The sequence below is a fragment of the Schistocerca nitens genome, chromosome 5 (genome assembly GCF_023898315.1).
Source record: "Schistocerca nitens isolate TAMUIC-IGC-003100 chromosome 5, iqSchNite1.1, whole genome shotgun sequence".
NCBI lineage: Eukaryota > Metazoa > Arthropoda > Insecta > Orthoptera > Acrididae > Schistocerca > Schistocerca nitens.
In genome coordinates this window covers 582,785,272-582,805,079 of record NC_064618.1, presented here as the reverse complement: position 1 = coordinate 582,805,079, position 19,808 = coordinate 582,785,272, and the positions used below count along the sequence as shown (strand labels likewise).

At 36.8% G+C, this 19,808-nt stretch overlaps 1 protein-coding gene across 2 annotated transcripts in view; it reads right to left on the bottom strand.

The window, feature by feature from the left end:
- LOC126260885 (integrin alpha-4-like) overlaps window positions 1-19,808 on the bottom strand; it is a 534,755-nt gene that overhangs the window by 136,214 nt on the left and 378,733 nt on the right. For both annotated transcript variants that reach the window (XR_007546657.1, XM_049958327.1), the window contains exons 16-17: window positions 14,460-14,676; window positions 2,278-2,441 (exon numbers count right to left, since the gene is read on the bottom strand). Coding sequence is in view for 1 of the 2 variants with exons in the window: in XM_049958327.1 (XP_049814284.1) it covers window positions 2,278-2,441; window positions 14,460-14,676 (381 nt within the window). In the remaining variant the exon portion in view is untranslated. The remainder of the gene's footprint in view (window positions 1-2,277; window positions 2,442-14,459; window positions 14,677-19,808) is intronic.

Sequence of the window (19,808 nt, the reverse complement as noted above, 5' to 3'; positions counted from 1 at the left end):
TGAACCTGTGACCATTCTTCTTTGTTTAGTAAGCTTTTGAAGTAGTTTATATTATCCTGACTATAGCATCTACATATAGATTTAAAGATATGCCATTTCCAGTACTCCCTTTTACTTCAAGCTTAGTATTTGAGGTGGTTGTGACTCTTCAAGCTTTGAGGTGGTTATTAGAGACTGCATTGAAACTTTTTACAGAAGTTTTCAGTAAACTCTTCTAGACTAGAAAGTGATCTGACACTGTTTTCTCAGGTAAAAGCATGTGCTTCAGTCTTTAAATTGTAGGATGTAGTATGGTTGAGAAGGGTCTCTCAGTTTCCACTTTTTGTAAGAAAATCAATGTTGAAGTGTCCACAAATTATAAATCAAATTCTATTTTATTTACTTTGTTTATCAATAACTCCAATTTATTTAAATTGGTAAAGTGCAGCAATAATAAAGATGAACTTAATAAATTTTATGGCGGCAATTTCATTGTCCTTTTCAATATTTTTTTGAATTAAGTTAGGTAAGATAGTGAAAACCATTTTTTCTTTATGCAATTCACTGCCTCACTCTGCTTGCTACAAATTCTACTCTAGTAAGAAGACAGAATGAATTTAGTTATTTCTGTGTTTTGATTTAATTCAGGATCAGTCCATTGATCAGAAAAGCATATTATTGAGATATCCTTTAACTCATCTATTAGTAATACATTAATTTAATATTATTATGCAGGGATTGTACATCATGGTGACAATTTTTATATAATTCTCAATAATGGATGGGTTGTCCTGTGTCACATTTACAGCATCACATATCTTTAGTTTAACCTTCAATCACTGGTAGTGTTAGACTTTCTTTCTTCTTCCTTGTTTGAGTTCATGCACTGGTACATAGCTGTTTCACTTAGGATATTTTGAGCCTGTAAATTAGCATGATAAGATTGCTTACTGGAGCTATTTAAGAAAAATAGGTTTGTGAATCAAATTGGAATTCCTGGAGGGAAGACAACATTCTGTTCATGAAACATCATTGAGAAAATGTAGGAACCAGCATTTGAAGCTGACTGCAGAATGAGTCTACTGCCACTGATGTACACTTTTCCTAAGGACCACAAACATAAGAGAAATCAGGGCTCATAGAGATATATAGGTCAATTTTCCCTTTCTCTGTTTGCAAGTGGAATGCGAAAGAAAATGACCAATAGTGGTAGAAGATAATCTCTGCCATGCACCATACAGTGGCTTGCAGAGTATAAATGCAGATATAGTTTCAGACTGTGCAATTATTTCACCTACGTCTGCCATAATTGCTGTATTCTGAGGAGTACCTAATGATTTTTCCTTACCTGTTTAGATGCATGCTGTGGTCATCAAATAACTCTACTAAAATTACTTGTACCTGGAACACATCCACAACTAAAGAGCTTGATTGAACTTCACAATTTATCGGCTGAGAGACGGTTGGTGATATGTTTTGGAAGTGCTAGTGAGTGATATTGGATTCAGCATACCAATGAGAGGACTTTAATCAGTAGTTGCATAATAGTTATGTATGGACTTCGCTTAAATACAATCCAGTGCTACCTGATGATTGTGACTAACTTTGTAAAGCCAGCATACCAGATACTAATTCAATTGAATATTAATGAATACACCATTGAGTATTGACAACCCAAGGGGCCTGTTTATTGTTGCATATCAACTTTTGATATCTATTCCACACGTGTTACACATGTCATAACTACTTTTCATTTTAAAAATTTCTTGTAAGTTTGTGCAGTCACTCTTGAGATATGAGAAATGAGCAATGTATCTTGTAGGATCAATAGTTGTCCAGAGGCTCTATCACTTTATACTGCACCTACATAGGTGAAAGTGGAAGTCAACCTACAAGCTACACAATGTACTACCTATTTAAGTCAGATACATTTCTGATGAATTGGTTACTTTTTAAAAAGAATTAATATTTCTTTCTATTTTGTATACTTCATTTTACTCTTTTTGAGAATTTTTGTGAATGTATAATACTATGGGAATTTTATTGTATTTTAAAGTCTTAGTGTATGATATTGGTATCAGACCATCTATATCTCACTATTTGTATATATGTATATGTGTGAATCAGCCTATAAACCTGAAAACTAATCATATATTTCATACTCTGATTATCAATGTTTTTCTGTAAGCAAGTAATATAATTATATCAGAGAACATAAGAAATCAAAATTGAATAAGTAATTTCATGTGTAATTTTAGTATAAAAACATAATTTTGAATAACTGAAGTCAATACTCACCCAATTATATATATGTCGGCTGTAGCTTTCAGTTTTAAATCAAGTGAACATCTGTCAGATGAGCCATTGTTCAAACTTGCTGTGGTCAGCCATGCATTGAATGTGACAGATAGCAAATCCTTCTCAACAAGATGAGACATATCAACCTCAACAATAAGTTCATCCTGCAGATGATAGCATTATTCCAATTACAGTAAGAAAAATATATGTCATGTGCAACATTAGCATTCAGCTCTACTTAACATGTGATGCAATTATGACCTAAATGGGTTCCATCTCACAAAACTTATTCATAAAAACTTTAAACATAGCAGGAAGTAGTACAGCTTGAAAAATAAGTATGTGAAGTAATAAAATTATATGCTAAGATTATAAATATAATGCCAAGTTAATCAGACAGCATAGAAGGTCATAGAGTGAATTTGGAAAACTTGAAGTGATTTTATTCACACATTCTTATATAAAGCATATTTAGTAGAACTCAATATGAAAGGGGCTGTTTGGGAACATGTAACAAATCAAATTACATATAAAAAGATTAGAAAGTTTCTTTAACGAGAAAGTGATACTAATCTACTGAAACATACTTTTGTTTACGAAGGGTGTAAATAAACAGAAAACTACCAGATAAACAACAACTGCACTGGAAAAAACTGCTGCTTTCACACTCACACTAAGTGAGCAGCTCATTGTTTATTACCAATTGCTTTAAATTTACACATGTTGTCTGATAACTTTCAAATGATATAAGCTACCTATGTGGTATGACAATAGTGGCCTATTTACAGAGAGCATTGTTACAGTCTCGCTTCTAATGTGGATCTTCAATCTCCCAACATAGTGTTACTGGTCATAAGAGGAATGGTTAAGAAAGTATTTCCCAAATTATTTCTTTATGCCAGACGTTATGTTTTGAAATTGTACTTTTAAAAATGCAACTTTTGATGCTAGCAGCAAATGAAACTAAGAAGCATATAAAAAGAATTGGAAACATTGTAGTAACAAATAAGGGTTAGAAAATTTGTAGCAGCTGTCAACCTAAATGACAACATCACTGACTACCAAGAGTGACTTTGTGGACTCCCTCTGACTGTTTAGTAAGCACTACTGCTCTGTTGATGGGTGGATGTCCCATGTATATTGTCTTCAATAAAAAGTGTGTTACTCTACTTATATCAGATTGTGTATCTGATATACTACACCTGTCCATATTCTGAGTTCCCACATTGGTGACCCTGACAACTTGTGGCAATCGTGTATGAGGTAAAATTCATGCCAATATAGTTATGACAGTGAGACCTGCATATAAGCACTTTTGTGCAAGTGATGTGATTTTATACAGTGGATCAACCTACACCCCAAGTCCTGGACACTGAAAGCAACAGACGATCCACTGTGGTGCCTCATAACTGTACACTACATGCAGAAACCCTATGCACTGGACTGTTAACATTCCTGCTGTATGGATTCTTGTTCATTCACCATGGACAATGCATATTTCACACTACATGCAAATTCATTCGATCTGCCCTTATTGCTGCTGGTTGCGTGGCTTTTGAAAACAACCATGGAAAATATCCAGGTTCACCCAGACCAACCTTAAACCTGGCCTACTATTGTGGACACTTTATTTATAACTAGTGGTATCATAAATGAACTTTTACATCAACATTATTCCATGAAACACCAACATCACATTCACATTGTTGACAATCATGCACTGCAATAACAGGTTCTGCATCTTTCCTTGCACATAGCAGCCAAGCTGACTGACTACTCCTGATAGCTTCCAATTCTGACATCACCATGCTTGGCTGGAACAACAACCTTTGCAGATCAACAAACCACAGTCTCTCCATGACCTGCCCTGCACCTATACACCTTCTGTGCCATGCCTGGGCCTGTGCAGGATTCTGCCAAGATTGCTGCTCCTGTGCCTGTACAGGAAATCGCCATCCTTGCTGTGCCTGGGCATGGGTAGACTGCTGCTGGGTACACTGCATTCTTGCCTGCACAAGACATTGTCACCACAGTGCACAACCACTCTACATGGCCGACTGCTATATCCGAGCAGAGCCACTTCATTGGCATCATACACTGTACGCCTCCACTGCAGCTCAGCACAGTTACTTTCAGCCTGTCAAAACAAATAACTTTGCACCATACAACCTTGCCCTACACACTGACACATTCACGCACGATGTTCACTGGCTTGTGACTACTCAATAGTGCTCACACCAAGTATATCTATTTGAGAAGAATATCCTAGTCACCTCAATGTTCTGCAAAACAGTGAATCTTTTCTCTCTCCAATGACAACTGTTTCTGGAGTTCATGTCTCCAATCGCACACATGAACATGATCTTTCCACTGACTCAGAATTCTGACGAGTGTTCTGCGAGGCTTTCACCCCTGCCTGTCCCACACTCACAACTCACATGCACGTGGCCACTGTGCATCCAGAGATGACAGTGGCCATGTGTGTCTGAGGTCTGTCTCATAGCTTATAATATCTATCAGTCTTCTTTCAGTGTGCCTATCTGCTGTTCAACACAACTATGTGATTAACAGCAATCTGTCCTATTTCATATTGTTGCTAAACATCTTCAACAACTATAGAATAACTGAAGATCTGAAACAAAACCATTAAGCTAGGAGTTTGCAACCAACCAGAAACAAACTCTAGCTAGAAGTTTGCAACCAATGAGAAAAAAACTCTGATGTTACAAAAACTCAATGTTTATTACCAACATAACTAGAGAAGAAGTAAAAGCTATCAAGGAACTATTAAATAAGCACTCAACTGGCATTAACGGTAAACCTAGTCTGAACACAAATAACTGTTACAAAAGCTGAGTAAACTTCTAATACATATGTGTAATGGCATGCTCCAGACAGGAATTTTTCCAGAAGTGCTTCAAACATAAAAAATCATACCCATTCACAAAGTGGAAGAGATGTAATTAGTATCTAATTATAGTTTTCCAAAGTATTTGAATGATAACAATGAAAATAATGAGTTTTTGACAGTATAATATGACTGGACAGATAAAAAAATATGGCAGGAGGAGAATACAACACAAGGTTTAACTATGCAAGCTTTTGGAAAAGGGGTAAAGTTTGGAAAAGTCAGCCAGAACCCTGAGTCAGGGGAGACTTACCGGAAGGAAAAACTGATTTCGAGAAAGGATTTTTAGATAGATTTTGGTCAGACAAAAAGTGAATTTCTCAGTGCACCAAATTACACAGAAGGGTGTATTAGGGTGAAACATTTTTGTACAAATCAAGTTAAAAAATTAGTTCAGCCAGATTGACAGCTTAAAAAGGAGAAGGTACAGTGAGACCCAGTGTATGGAACAGATGATACAATACACCAGTTTTTGAAATATGTAGGTAAATTAAATAGGGTTTTGGAAAAAAGTGAAATAGAACCACAATGGGCATTTTGAAAGAGATAGTAATCAAAATTGGCACAGTAAAGAGGAAACATAGCAACGACAATGGTAACAGTTATCATTGGTAACAACAAATGGTAACAATTTTCATGTTGGAAAGTAACATAGTAATAGTTGCAACAACTATAAAAACCATGTACGTATTCCATGTGAAGAACTATGTAGTCACAGTTTTTCATGAATTTGTGTGCAAACAATTTAATTGTGGTCACCTATTATTTTTGCTTATGCTGTCATACTTTTCTACATGTTGTAAATAAGTCATGATTTGTATTTTATTGTGTTCTTTCATGAGAAGTACTAAGATTCTTTTACAGTGTTATTTATCAATGTTTGGAGTAATGTTTTAACTAACTAATCACTTGAAAAACTGAAGCCATAAGTACAAATCTCAGTCAGTTCCTGACCATTTTTTCCATTTTTAATATAACTTTCTTTGTGGTACAGATGTGTTCAAATTATAAGACTAAATGATTATTGTTGATACTCTTAAGTTTCTGGTGTAAAAATAGGAGAGAAAAGTGTAATAATTGATTTGTTTTAATGGTTTGATCGATGCAACGAAATTTCACTTCCAAGCAACTCATAGATCACTGAATTTTTTACATTTGGTAAGATTTGGCCTTTTTCCCTCCAAATTTTGTTGGCGTTAGTTGTCTGTGTACATGTGCTGAAACTTTGTTTACAGTAATGTTTAATGTTTCTGTGGTGTACTTCAGCTTGTTATTTATCCTGTCAACTTCTTGCTACATTAACAAGACATTATATGGCTTGTGAACTTGCATGTTTTTAGCTGTAGAAATACATTGTGGAGTATCCAAAGAAAGTGAGGTTATGGGGAAGACAAAAGATGTTTCACCTCAGAAAGTTTTGGCTGTGGTAGCACTTCTTGCTGAACATCATTACACACAGCAGAAAATTGCTGTCAGAATGAGAATATTGCAGAAAACTATAAGCAGAATCAAACTTTCAGTGCAGAAAGTTGGTGAATACAAGCCAGACAGGAAAGGAAAATGTGGACGTAAAAGAAAAATCAGTCTTAGAACAATGAGAAGACCTGCAATCACAGCAGCAATGAACCATAAACTTATTTCTACAAACATGAGGCATCAGCTGAAAGGTTTGAGTGTTGAAGTTTAACCTATCACAGTCGGCAGGAGGCTGTTTGAAAGTGGTTCAAAGGCATGCCGACCAAGGAAAAAACAGAAAATCACACCTGCCATGGAAACCAAAGGATTGCAGTGGGCTAAACAACTTCAGGAGTGGACAATTGAGGACTGTGCTAAGTATGTGCAATGATATGGTAAATTAAGTCAGTCTGGTGTCTAAAGTTAGGAGTTTTGCCTTGAAATTAAGATGTTTTATTGATACTGAAGACATGCACATTTGAATTTTGAGACTGTTGAGGTCTCCTATGCCATTATTCCCAACTTTTCTAACTTTCAATTCTGTACACATGCTTCAGGTATGCTTCAGTGAGGAATCTGTATTTACTGTGATGGAAGAAAGCAGCCAGTATGATCGTTGGAGACATGGGGAACAGTTCAAAGCTGAGTGTGTGCAGCAATGTGTGAAGCATCCAAATTCTGTTACTGTCTGGAGTATGATGTCCTTGAAAGATCCTGACAGATTACACCTTGTTGAAGGGACAATGAGGCAAGAACAGTCGAAAGAAATCCTTGAAACGGAACATTTCCCCCAAATAAATGAGTGGTTCCCTAATAAAGATGCCATTTTTATGCATGATGGGGCACCTTGCCACAAAGCCAAAATTTTAGCCAAGTATGTGGAAGAAAAGCAACTGAAAGTGTTGTCCTGGCCTGAGAATAGACCTGACATGAACCCAATTGAAAATTTGTGGGCTATTGTGAAACAGAGGACAAGGAAATTTACAGTGACAACCAAAGAAGATCTCATGGAGAAACTAGAGGAAATCTGGTACCATGACAATGATATTAAAACACCATGTCAAACATTGATAAAAACTGTGCCACAAAGGATAAAAATGTTGATTAAGAACAAAGGCATGCATAAAGAGTATTCAATGTACAAATATAATCTGTATGTGGATGTAAATGTGTAATAAATGGAAAGTTTTGGAAAAAATGTCTTTAGTCTAATAATTTAAACACCTTTGTATATAATGAATTAGTGCTTGTGTCATTTCCATGTTGTTTTTAGTCACGATATTTGTGTAAAAGGACTCTGGAATCTGAAAATAACTGTTATAGCATTACTGTCTAGAATTATTTGTCATCAAATGAAACTTTGTTATTTCTTGTGTTCTAGTTTTGGGAATGTATGTGGAAATCACCACAATATTTCTCACATAATAACTGCAATTTCTTGTGCTGTATATTATTTACTTGTGTTTACTATGACAGAGATTTTTTATGTTGTCCCACTGAATCAATGTACTTTATGTAGATGTGAAAGAAGAAATTAAATATGACAGTGACAAATAATTAATGAACAGTATTTTAAAGAAAAATTCAGTGTTGTTGACATATTTGGCACAACTTATGGTCATTTTTTTCCTACATAAGTAGCTAAATAGCTCAGTTTTCAGAAAAACATGTAAGAATGAGCTAGCTATTTCATCCTGTAATATAATTTAAAAGACCTGAAAACTAGTTTTTCATATGTTAGTGTATAATACATTATGTGACATGAAAACTAATGAATGCAAAATGTTTGTAGTATTTACAGACTAAAGGACAAAATGAGTGATAAAATTAATGATCTTGCACATTGAATTAACGTAGAGGGTCTGCTGATTTCCACCACTGCTTGGTACTCACGAACACTAGCTGGGTGTATCCATTCTTATTTTCTGGTGCACTTTATTCTAAGTCTTTCCAATCAGGGTTCCACTCCCACTGTGCACTTCAGTTTTTGTTTTACTCTTTTCTATCCAGGGTTTATTCTAGTTGATGCTGCCACAACTCGTGTGGATTAGGGGACAGTTCTACATTTAAAGTATCTGCCATTTCGTGCAGAAAAAGATTCTAGTAACGTAGGGAAAGAAATAATTTTTGTTGTAGCTTATTTTTATATGCTGAGGGTTCAATGTTTTGTATGAAAGTTAAATTTGGAAGTAAGAAGGTTCTGGTATCCCTTTGGGATGATAAAGTAGAGTCAACTGCGGAGTTTGGTAATATGTGAGTTTGGTAAAATGTGGAGTTGGTAAAATGAATGAGATAGAAGGTTAATGATGGGCAACAGTAACAATTTTGAAGAAAATAAAGTGGAGTTTGCTTCAGTGAAAGTCAGTGATTATTGAGTATATGCAAGGAGGCTTGCTGCTGATGTTTATAGAGATAGTAATGACCAAGAAGGAGTGTTTACTCCAATACAGAGGTGAACATTTACAATAATGATACAGTGGTTTCTGTGTCATATGTTGTGGTCAAAATGGTAATGCATGAAAGAATGCTTGCTTTAAAGAAATAAGAGAGGTTTAAGTAGAGAAAAAGGTGTTGATGTTGTTATGACAGCTGAAGCTGTAAGCAATGAAATGTAGTTTAATGATGTAAGTTCTGTTTCATGTGGTATGAATGTAAGTGTTGAGCAGGCACATTTGTTTTATTAAACCATGTGAAAGTGAGATAGCAAGAGAATTGGATTCTGGTAGTTAGATAGAAGAAACAAATATAAATTTCCAAAGTGATGTGTGATGATGTAGTGTATTATGAAGGAGATGAAGATATTACTGAAGAATGTAAAAGTCATTGTAAAATGTTGTTGGAAAAACATCTGATTTGTATTCTAAGCAATTGGAGTAAGCTCCTAACTAAGTACATTAATTTTGTTCTGTGATCTAAAGTACAACAAAGAGCCAAAGAAACTGTTACACCTGCCTAACATTGTGCAGGGCCTCTGCGAGCATGCAGAAGTGCCATAACATGATGTGGCATGTATTTGACTAATGTCTGAAGGAGTGCTGGAGGGAGTTGACGCCATTATCCTGCAGGGCTCTCCATAACTCCGTAGGAGTACGAGGGGGTGGATATCTCTTCTGAACATCATGTTGCAAAGCATCCCAGATATGCTCAATAATGTTCATGTCAGGGGAGTTTGGTGGCTAGTGTAAACTCAGAAGAGTGTTCCTGGAGCTACTCTGCAGCAATTCTGGACCTGTGGGGTGTTGCATTGTTCTGTTGGAATTCCCAAGTCCTTCGGAATGCACAATGGATGTGATCAGACAGGATGCTTATGTACGTGTCACCTGTCGGAGTCATGTGTCAGGAGTCCCATATAACTCCAACTGCACACACCTCACACCATTACGTAGCCTCCACCAGCTTGAACAGACCCCTGCTGACATGGAGGATCCATGGATTCATGAGGTTGTCTCCATACCCATACACGTCCATCTGGTCTATACAATTTGAAACAAGACTCATCCAACCAGACACATGTTTCTAGTCACCAATGGTCCAATGTCAGTCTTGACGAGCCCAGGCAGGGCATAAAGTTTTGTATCATGCAGTCATCATGGGTACACGAGTGGGCCTTCAGCTCTGATGATGTTTCGCTGAATGGTTTGCAGGCTGACCCTTGTTGATGACCCAGCATTGAAATCTGCAGCAATATGCGAAAGGGTTGCACTTCTGTCATGTTGAACGATTCCCTTCAATTGTCATTGGTCCAGTTCTTGCAAGCTCTTTTTGTGGCCTCAGTGATGTTGGAGATTTCATGTTTTGCTGGATCCCTGATATTCACAGTACACTCATGAAATGAAAGTCCCCACTTTACCACTAACCCAGAGATGTTGCATCCCATTGCTCATGTGCTGACTGCAGCACCACATTCAGACTCACTTAAATCTTGATAACCTTATATTGTAACAGCAGTAACCAATCTAACAACTGTGCCAGACACTTTTTGTCTTACATAGGCATTTCCAGGCACAGCACTGTATTCTGCCTCTTTACATTTGAATGCCTATACCAGTTTCTTTGCCACTTCAGTGTATTTTGCTGCATTTTTTTTAAAGCACTTCAAATAACTCAATGTGGACAAAGTTGTTTTATTTTGGTTGTAGGGTTCTTTCAGTCAATAATATTTCATTAATTGAAGAGAGATTTATAAATGTTGTTTTATGAAGGCATATAAAGAAATGTTTTGTGTAGTTGTTAATTATAGACATTTGTTGATCACAAGAATTTTAGGTATATTAAAATACTTAGACGTTCTCATGAAATACAGATTCTACTATCTTGCCACTAGGATACAATCAATGAACACAGCTTTAAGTCAAAGGACAGAGATATAAGTAGATATTTTTGTTATGTATACCATCTTTTGTTTATATCATTTATGTTATATGACATCTGGCAACAATTTGAGAGCTACAGAATAGGTAAAAGGTTAAACTTTGTAATTGTTTTGAAAATTTGTGAGAAGAGAACTATGTAAGGCAAAATTTTGCTCTTGCCCTCATTTGAATGAAGTAATGATATTAAGGTAGTTAAAACTGCTGTATATCAGGTAATGAAGAACTTAGGAATATTGATTTGTTATACTCGCAAATCTTTTAGGCATAACAAGGTTTATTATTTTGAATCAAAACTTTTTTCACATTTTATGGTTTCAAAATATTTGGAGGGTAGTTGTAATAAAACTAGATATGGTTAGATAAAGGTAGTAACTGATATCGGATCGTATGAACTGACCGATTCCCAAGTTGAAGACTCAAAACCCAGAAATCCACTACCATACAGCTGTACGACAATGTGTAAATGTCAACTTATATAAACACTTAATGTATGTATTCAACAACAGAAAGTCCACCAGTGTTCTTACTATTTAACAAAATGAAGCTGAGCATCCTCTAGATCATTGTAAAAAGTTGCATTTCAGAATTCACTATGAGTGTGCAATTTAAAACAAAGAAGAAGAATAATAGATGAGTATTATGAAAACTGTTTATACAAATTATATCATTGCTACTTCTCCCTCCACACTAACTCACCATACCAGGTGCTGTAAAAAAGTGACCAGCCACCCAAATTATTAATTTGCTTCAAAATTCATAACTCGACTTTGCGCTACATGAGGGCTACACGAAGGTAGTGACGGTCAGAAGTACTGAGAGTCACATCATGGAGTTCCTCCATGGAAAAGGTCCATGTTTTTTAGAAAAACCGATCTAACAATGTAGAATAGAGAAAAGAGAAGAATCTGATGACAGAAATCTGTCAGACAAGATGTTCTTGTGAAATGACTAATTTGTAATCTGAGTTGAAAGTTGAGCTTGAGTTGTAGTCTGACCAATAAACCAGGCTGTGGCCAGTACATAGCCTGTTCTTCTTCATATTAAAAGTAACATTATGGGAAGAACAGCTGGAAGAAATGAGATTCTCTCTGGTATAAGATAAAAGAATACTTCAAGGTGGCAGAAACACAAAAGTTATCCTGTTGGTGTGTTCTGTGATACTGTTATAGACACTGATGTTGAGGACTATAAACTTCCACCTACTGAACAAGAATTTTATCTCATTAATGCAATCCCTCTTGCATGGATGGCGTCTTCTCTTCAAAGTAGAAAATAGGGAGTCATATAGACAGATTTTATCAGAAGAATGAAACTGATCTCACAATGGGGTAATGTAACATGTGGCAATCAATATTAATCCCACTCTTGTACCAAACCTATACAAATGATCTTCCAGTTAGTTTAAAGGATGACTGAGGTACTATAAAGTTTGTAAAGAAGCAAAAATGACTTGCTATCATTATCAATTGATATAAGAGCTGAAACAATCTGGTGAAACTTTCTGCACAAAATTCATTGGGTGTCCAACTGGATAACAAGTTTAACTGTTCTCAACATTTAAGGTAATGAGATGAAATCTTCATCAGGTGATATTTCAATAAGCATGACTGCATGATAGCTTGCTTATTTATGAGAGATGCACACTAGACAGCAACCAAATTGGTGACATATACACATTCTTGAGAACAGGTGCCATGTCTTAGCCGAGAGGATGGGCTGTGATTGGCTGGGGGTTGGAACTACCCTGCCATAGTGAAGCAAGTGGGCTGTCTACAAGTAAAGAGGCAGAAGTTAAAATCCTATAGCGGCATTTTGTGTTCTTCACATGTCATTATATTTAGTAAAAGAATAGAGACATTCAGTAGGTGGAAACAGTGAATTAAAGACAAAGTTGGGATGTAATTTATGGCAATCAAGTTCTGTAATACAATTAGAATTTCCAGAGCTGCAACTGATCAATTTTACTACCAAATTCCAATATTAACTATGTTAATAAAAAACTTCCTGTCAGATTAAAATTGTGTGTCAAACTGGTACATGAACCTGGGACCGTTTCCTCTCACAGACAAGTGCTGTACCAACTGAACTATCCAAGCATGACTTACGAGCCACCCTCACTGTTTCACTTTTGGCAATACCTCATCTTCTACCTTCCAAACTTGACAGAAATTACCCTGCATACTCTGTCGACTAGCATTTCTGGGAGAAATGATACTGAGGAGACATTGCATAGCCACAGCTGGAGGATCGTTTACACTCTGAAATGTAATGTATCGTGCTTCATAATGTCCTGACAGTTTGAAACTTTGCAACAGACTGAGACTTGAAAATGGGACCTATGCTTTTTGAGGGCAAGTACTCTACTGAGTGAGCTATCCAAGCACAACTTGTGAGGTGGCCTCCCAATTTCAGTGCTGCCAGTACCTCATCTTCTAGCTTCCAAACCTCACAGAAGTAAGTTATCAAATATACCTTGGACGACCAACACTCCTGGAAGAAAAGATATTGTGGAGCTATTGTTTCCAGAATGAATTTTTTCTCTGCATTGGAATAAGCGTTGATGCGAAACATTCTATTTTAATAAAACTGATAAACCCTCAGTGAGGTGTCAACAGATAGATCTCAGTGAGACCTGTCTATAAATATTTTCACTTGTTTGTTTAGCAGGTGAAAGACCATCACTAATTTGCATATTTGATTACTTTTGAGAAGCTGCATAGTTAACAGAATGTAACACACAACATAATGCACTTGTGTTAAGACCTAGCTATTAGAATAAATATGAATGCCTGAGTTTTTAAGTTTATTGAAAACAAGAGTAGATGACACCATATGTGTATAATTAATATTATCAACTATATGAGAGACAGAAGCTGTGAGCTGTGTTTACATGAAATGGACTGCATACCCTGGACCAACTGAACAAACAATTGCCTGGAAATCACTATGTTTGGCTACTTGGGGACCATTTGCAACTATTCGTGGACTTAATGTTCCCAAAAAATAATGAGATGTTTATCAATGACTATGTGGCATGTCACCTAAACACAGTTCTTCATGATTGGTTTGAAGAACATTCTGGGCAAGTCAAGTGAATGATCTTGCCACACAGACTGCAGGACATGAATTCCATTGAACACTTACGGGAAGTAATTGACAAATCAGTTCATTCACAAAATCCTACACTGTCAACACTTCTGCAGTTATGGAGTGCTATAGTGGCAGCATGACTCAATATTTTTGTAGGGGACTTCCAATGACTAGTTGAGTCCACGCCTCATTGAGTTGCTGACTACACCAGACAAAAGGAGGTCCAACATCATATTAGGAAGTATCCCATGACTTTTGTCATCTCAGTGTATCTTCTCTCCTTAGTGAGTACTACTTTGGATATGTTATATGCTAATTTATTGATACTGATAATGAAACAGTGATATGCACCTTACCTCATCATTATAATCCAGTGGAGACTTTAGGTTACAATGCAGAACTGTCTCCATCAAACTTATAGTCTCATAACAATCTTTGTGGAGCCTAAGACGTTTTACAGGTTCTGGAATTTTCACATGCAGAATAGTCTGGTAAGCTGGTTCCTTTTTATTAGTAAAACCAAACAGTAGTTTCAGTTCACTGCTTGAACCAATCACAAAAGTTCCATTTACACTAAAAAGAAAACTCAGATTACTAAAAATAATTAAAAGTGTCAATACATTAAAAACAAAAACAGATTGTGCTTTAACATTAATTTAAATTATGCTGTTATATTGCATTAATAAATTTTATCTACATTATCTCACATTAACAAGTTGTCTGTGCTTACAAATAAGCACTGTAAACTTTGTCTAACAGCAAACTCAGTTGCCTGGTTAGGTAATGGGACACCATCACAACACTAACTTCTAAAAGTGCTTCAGTAGCCATATCATTTGGGCTCTCCTCCCAGCAACACTCCTCTGAACTACTTATTTGGAATCTGTCCCTCCCCCAAAATACCCATGTTAAAATATCCGCTAGTCCTCATTTTTAACAAAATCCTTTCCATTCTTTTCTTCTCTCACCAATTCTTCCCCTCATCATTTTCTCTTTATTATTTTCCTTCGTAACTGTTTCATAACCTTACATTGCCCCCAACCCCCCTCCTCTTTCCACATTTTTCTTCACTCCCCCTCAGTCAAATTTTTTGAGCCTGCTTCATTAAGTTATTTGATTTTTTCTATCATTAATCCTCATTTTACTGAGGTTTATCAGTTTCCCTTCCCATTCCCTCTCTACCTGAACTTCTAATTTTTACCAAATCATCTGCTTGAACTGCTAATACATAGTCAGTGTTATTGCTCCCACAGGACTGTGTGTATTTGTGTACAGTGACTTCATGAAGTTAGAAAAAGAGTAGAAGTAAAATTATTAGTCTGAGCATGTATGTTTGCATGTCTGTGAGGTTGTGTGTGTAAATGTGTTTGAAAACTAGTGTTAAGTGTTTTTTATCATGCATTTGTATGTGTCACACACTGATCCTCTGTAGAAAAGGAGTTGCCTTTCCCTTAATCTGCAAACTTGTCCATCCAGGAATTTCAATTATTTTACAGCCTACAGCACTGTAGCACATAAAATGCCATCCCTGATGGCAATATCAAGATGAAATATCTCATCTGAAAATCTCAGCTGAGATTAGTTAATCTTGTGAGTGTGTCTGTAACTCTGCATAATATCATCTCAAAATGTTACAATATAGGCATTTTGGCAACAAGTCTGATACATTATTCCAAAAATATCTTCACAATAAGGATCTAACAATGTATGCAGCATTATACCTAGATCTACATGAATACTCTGGGAACCACTGTGAAGTACATGGCAGTGGGTGTGTCCCATTGTACCAATTATTAGGTTTTTTTCCCATTCCATTCACATATGGAGCATGGGAAGAAAATGATTATGCAAATGCCTGTGTGTGTGCTGTAATTAATTTAGTCTTATCCTCATGATCCCTGTGGGAATGATATATAGAAGTTTGTAGTTTATTTCAAGAGTGATCATTTATAGCTGGTTCTTGAAGCGTTGTCAGTAGATTTTCTCAGGATAAGCTCCATCTGTCGTCAAGGGTCAGCCAGTTCAGTTCTCTCAGCATCTCTGAGCCACCCTCCTATGGGTTCATGCTGTGCTTCATTCATGCTGTGCTTCTCTGTACATGTACAGTATCCCTGCTAGTCCTATTTGGTACAGGTCCCATGCACTTGGGCGGTACATAACTGCATCAGCTGCAAAAAGTCTGACACTACTAAAGTGGTCAAAATAAATCTTGCATTTTGCCAAAACTTTAATACTGAATGTTGTAATGCAAAATTCATTATGATATCAACTCACTGGTTAGTTTTTAATGTAATTCTAGTGAGAACAATCCGTTTTTCTACCATGAGGGTGCAATAGGCACAGTCTATGGCAATCGTGTCACCTGTAAACAATACTGAGTGTCATTGTGAGATTTGTGAGGCTCCATATAGTCACACTAATTCTGCAGGGAATGAGACCAGCAGATGTAGAAGGGAATATCACTGTGAGTCAAAAGTGATGTCTCTGCAGTCTGGAACAAGTTTCTAGCAAAAGGATCAGCTGAGGATCATTGTAGAATTAGCCAAAGAAGAAATCAACAGCTGTGCAGGACCAATATCTGCATACAACAGCAAACAGAAACTGCCAATACATTGCTATATGTCTATGGTGGCAGCTTCAAACAGCTGCAGGAGTGCAGGTGACAACACAAACAATATGAAACATGCTCCACAAGCAGGTATTATGTGTAAAAACACTTCTCACGGCAGCTCCTCTAAATTGGATTTAGAGCAGGGCTCGTGTCACATGGGTACCAAACCACTCTTTGTGGACTAAGCACACTGGGACATAGTGTTCACATTTGATGAGATTCATATCAGTCTCCACCCAGAAAATACCGATATGCACATTTGGAGGCATCAATGACAAGGTGTACACCTGAAATGTATTATAGACCACCACTCTTATCAAGATAGTTCAGTCATATTTTAGGGAGGAATCATGTGGCCGAAAGAATCTCCATGTGCCAGTACATGGGAAATTTACTGGTGTTTAGTATAGGAACAATATCATTTCATGCAATGTGGCCCCATTTGGTGAACATATTGAAGCAGGATTCATGCTGATGGAGGGCAATGCTTCTTCTCATCATCACAATCTTGTGAACACCCTCCCAGTGGAGCATAGAATCAGTCAGATGGAATGGCCTCAATAATCTGTGGATCTCAGTTGCATTGAGAATGCATCAACCAAGCTAAAATGAGTAGTTTATAATTGTCCTGCCCTACTAGTGACCTTACAGCACATCATAGAGGCCACTATAGGGGAATGGACAATATCCCATAGGCTTTGCTGGTTAATTTAGTAAGGAGTTAGCCTAGTCTAACCAGTGTCTTTGTTCTTTTTTTGTGTTTATCAGGAGGAAATTTGTTCATCTTCTTTATTTTTGTTTTCTTATGACTGTCACTGACAGAACAAACTCAGTTTTGATTTCTACTATGTCCAGTATTGCCAATAAAACAATATTCAGTGTTTATTTTGACCACTGCATTAATACTGACCATAAGATTATTGATATACAATGTGAGCAGCAAAGGACTTAACATACTTCCCTCGGGTACACATAAAGTAATTTCTACATGTATCAATGAATCTCCATCAAACATAACATGCTGCATCCTCCTATCAAGAAATCCTCAGTCCAGTCACATGTTTCATCTGATAACTGATATGGTTGTACTTTTGATAATAAGTGTAGATGTGGTGCAGTGTGAGACACATTAATATCCTGTCTTTCAGAACTTTGCACCAAGCTCCTTGTTACCATGTATAAGAATTACAAGTGAAATCATGCTTTGCAAACAGCCTTAAAGACAAAGAAAGACAGTGCAATGAAACTACACAAGAGCCAACAGCATTACAAATACAAAAGTTCTCACACTTTCTCTGGACAAAAATCTAGGAAAAATGTGTAAATTCCTGTCGAGAATTTGTTTCCGAATCACTGGGTTCACAATGCATCTACATCCACTGCCTGTGGAGTACCAACAGTGAACAATTGGTGAAGAATAATTATTCCAAATCCATACATACACAGGTTGGTTTAAGTATTTCAGCAATTTCATCAAGAGTTACTCCCATATTTGCTCTGTTTCCACTGAAGCAATACCTTAAAATGTTTGCAAGTAATTCAACTTTTATAACGTTGTCCAACACATTAATAATTTCTTCCAAGTTTGAATATTTCGTGTAAGTGACATAAGAGAAAATAGAAAAGTATTTTAGATATGATCTGTTATAAAATTTGTTATTAGACATCATACAACAGTTATTATTTAGTCAGTAAGCAAATAACGCAAGTTGCGTAAAAAATTTTAGTCTCTGTGGGAGTGAGAAAGAGAGTTGCTGGCACTTGGCTACTCATTTGTTGTTGAGCTTCACATCAGACCTCATAATTCTGAAGTGACAAGATACTACCAATTTAAGTTATTAAGACAAGACAACAAATGTTATATGCAGTTAAAGTAGATAAATATCAGCATGTAACTGCTGTGACAGGAATACCTGAGAATACCAAAGTGGCAGAAGCTTCACTGGATTTTTAAAATCTTTGAACCTAAATCAAATACCATATAATAATTTTATTTTCAAAAACTTGTTTCTGTTTGTGTAAATGTGAAATGGAAAGCAAAAAAGGACCTTTTGGTGGGGAGGTAAATTTTCAATACAAGCAAAAAAAGGTTCATTTTTTGTGTATTGCAGGAACTTACTTCATTCTGGACATGCCCATGTTGATCTGAAAGTTGTTTGAATCCAGCAGGAGTCAATGATATCTTTGAAAGCTATTGATGTCAGTCTGCTGAAAAATGATCACTTGTCATTATGGGGGAATAGCAATGGCATGACAAGAGGCCCCTTTCTTAAATCTCACAGATGCATATGTAATGCTTCACAAAACTGTATCTCCTTAATTTTATAGGCATTTTAGGGAGCTCAGAGCAGCTTTGTATAAAACAGAAAGTCTTGTGAATACATTTATGCCAAACTAGAGAAGTGGTCCCTTTCTGTACGAGCCATGGACCTTGCCGTTGGTGGGGAGGCTTGCGTGCCTCAGCGTTAAAGATAGCCGTACCGTAGGTACAACCACAATGGAGGGGTATCTGTTGAGAGGCCAGACAAACGTGTGGTTCCTGAAGAGGGGCAGCAGCCTTTTCAGTAGTTGCAAGGGCAACAGTCTGGATGATTGACTGATCTGGCCTTGTAACAATAATCAAAACGGCCTTGCTGTGCTGGTACTGCGAACGGCTGAAAGCAAGGGGAAACTACGGCCGTAATTTTTCCCGAGGGCATGCAGCTTTACTGTATGATTAAATGATGATGGCGTCCTCTTGGGTAAAATATTCCGGAGGTAAAACAGTCCCCCATTCGGATCTCCGGGCGGGGACTACTCAAGGGGATGTCGTTATCAGGAGAAAGAAAACTGGTGTTCTACGGATCGGAGCGTGGAATGACAGATCCCTTAATCGGGCAGGTAGGTTAGAAAATTTAAAAAGGGAAATGGATAGGTTAAAGTTAGATATAGTGGGAATTAGTGAAGTTCGGTGGCAGGAGGAACAAGACTTCTGGTCAGGTGACTACAGGGTTATCAACACAAAGTCAAATAGGGGTAATGTAGGAATAGGTTTAATAATGAATAGGAAAATAGGAATGCGGGTAAGCTACTACAAAACAGCATAGTGAACGCA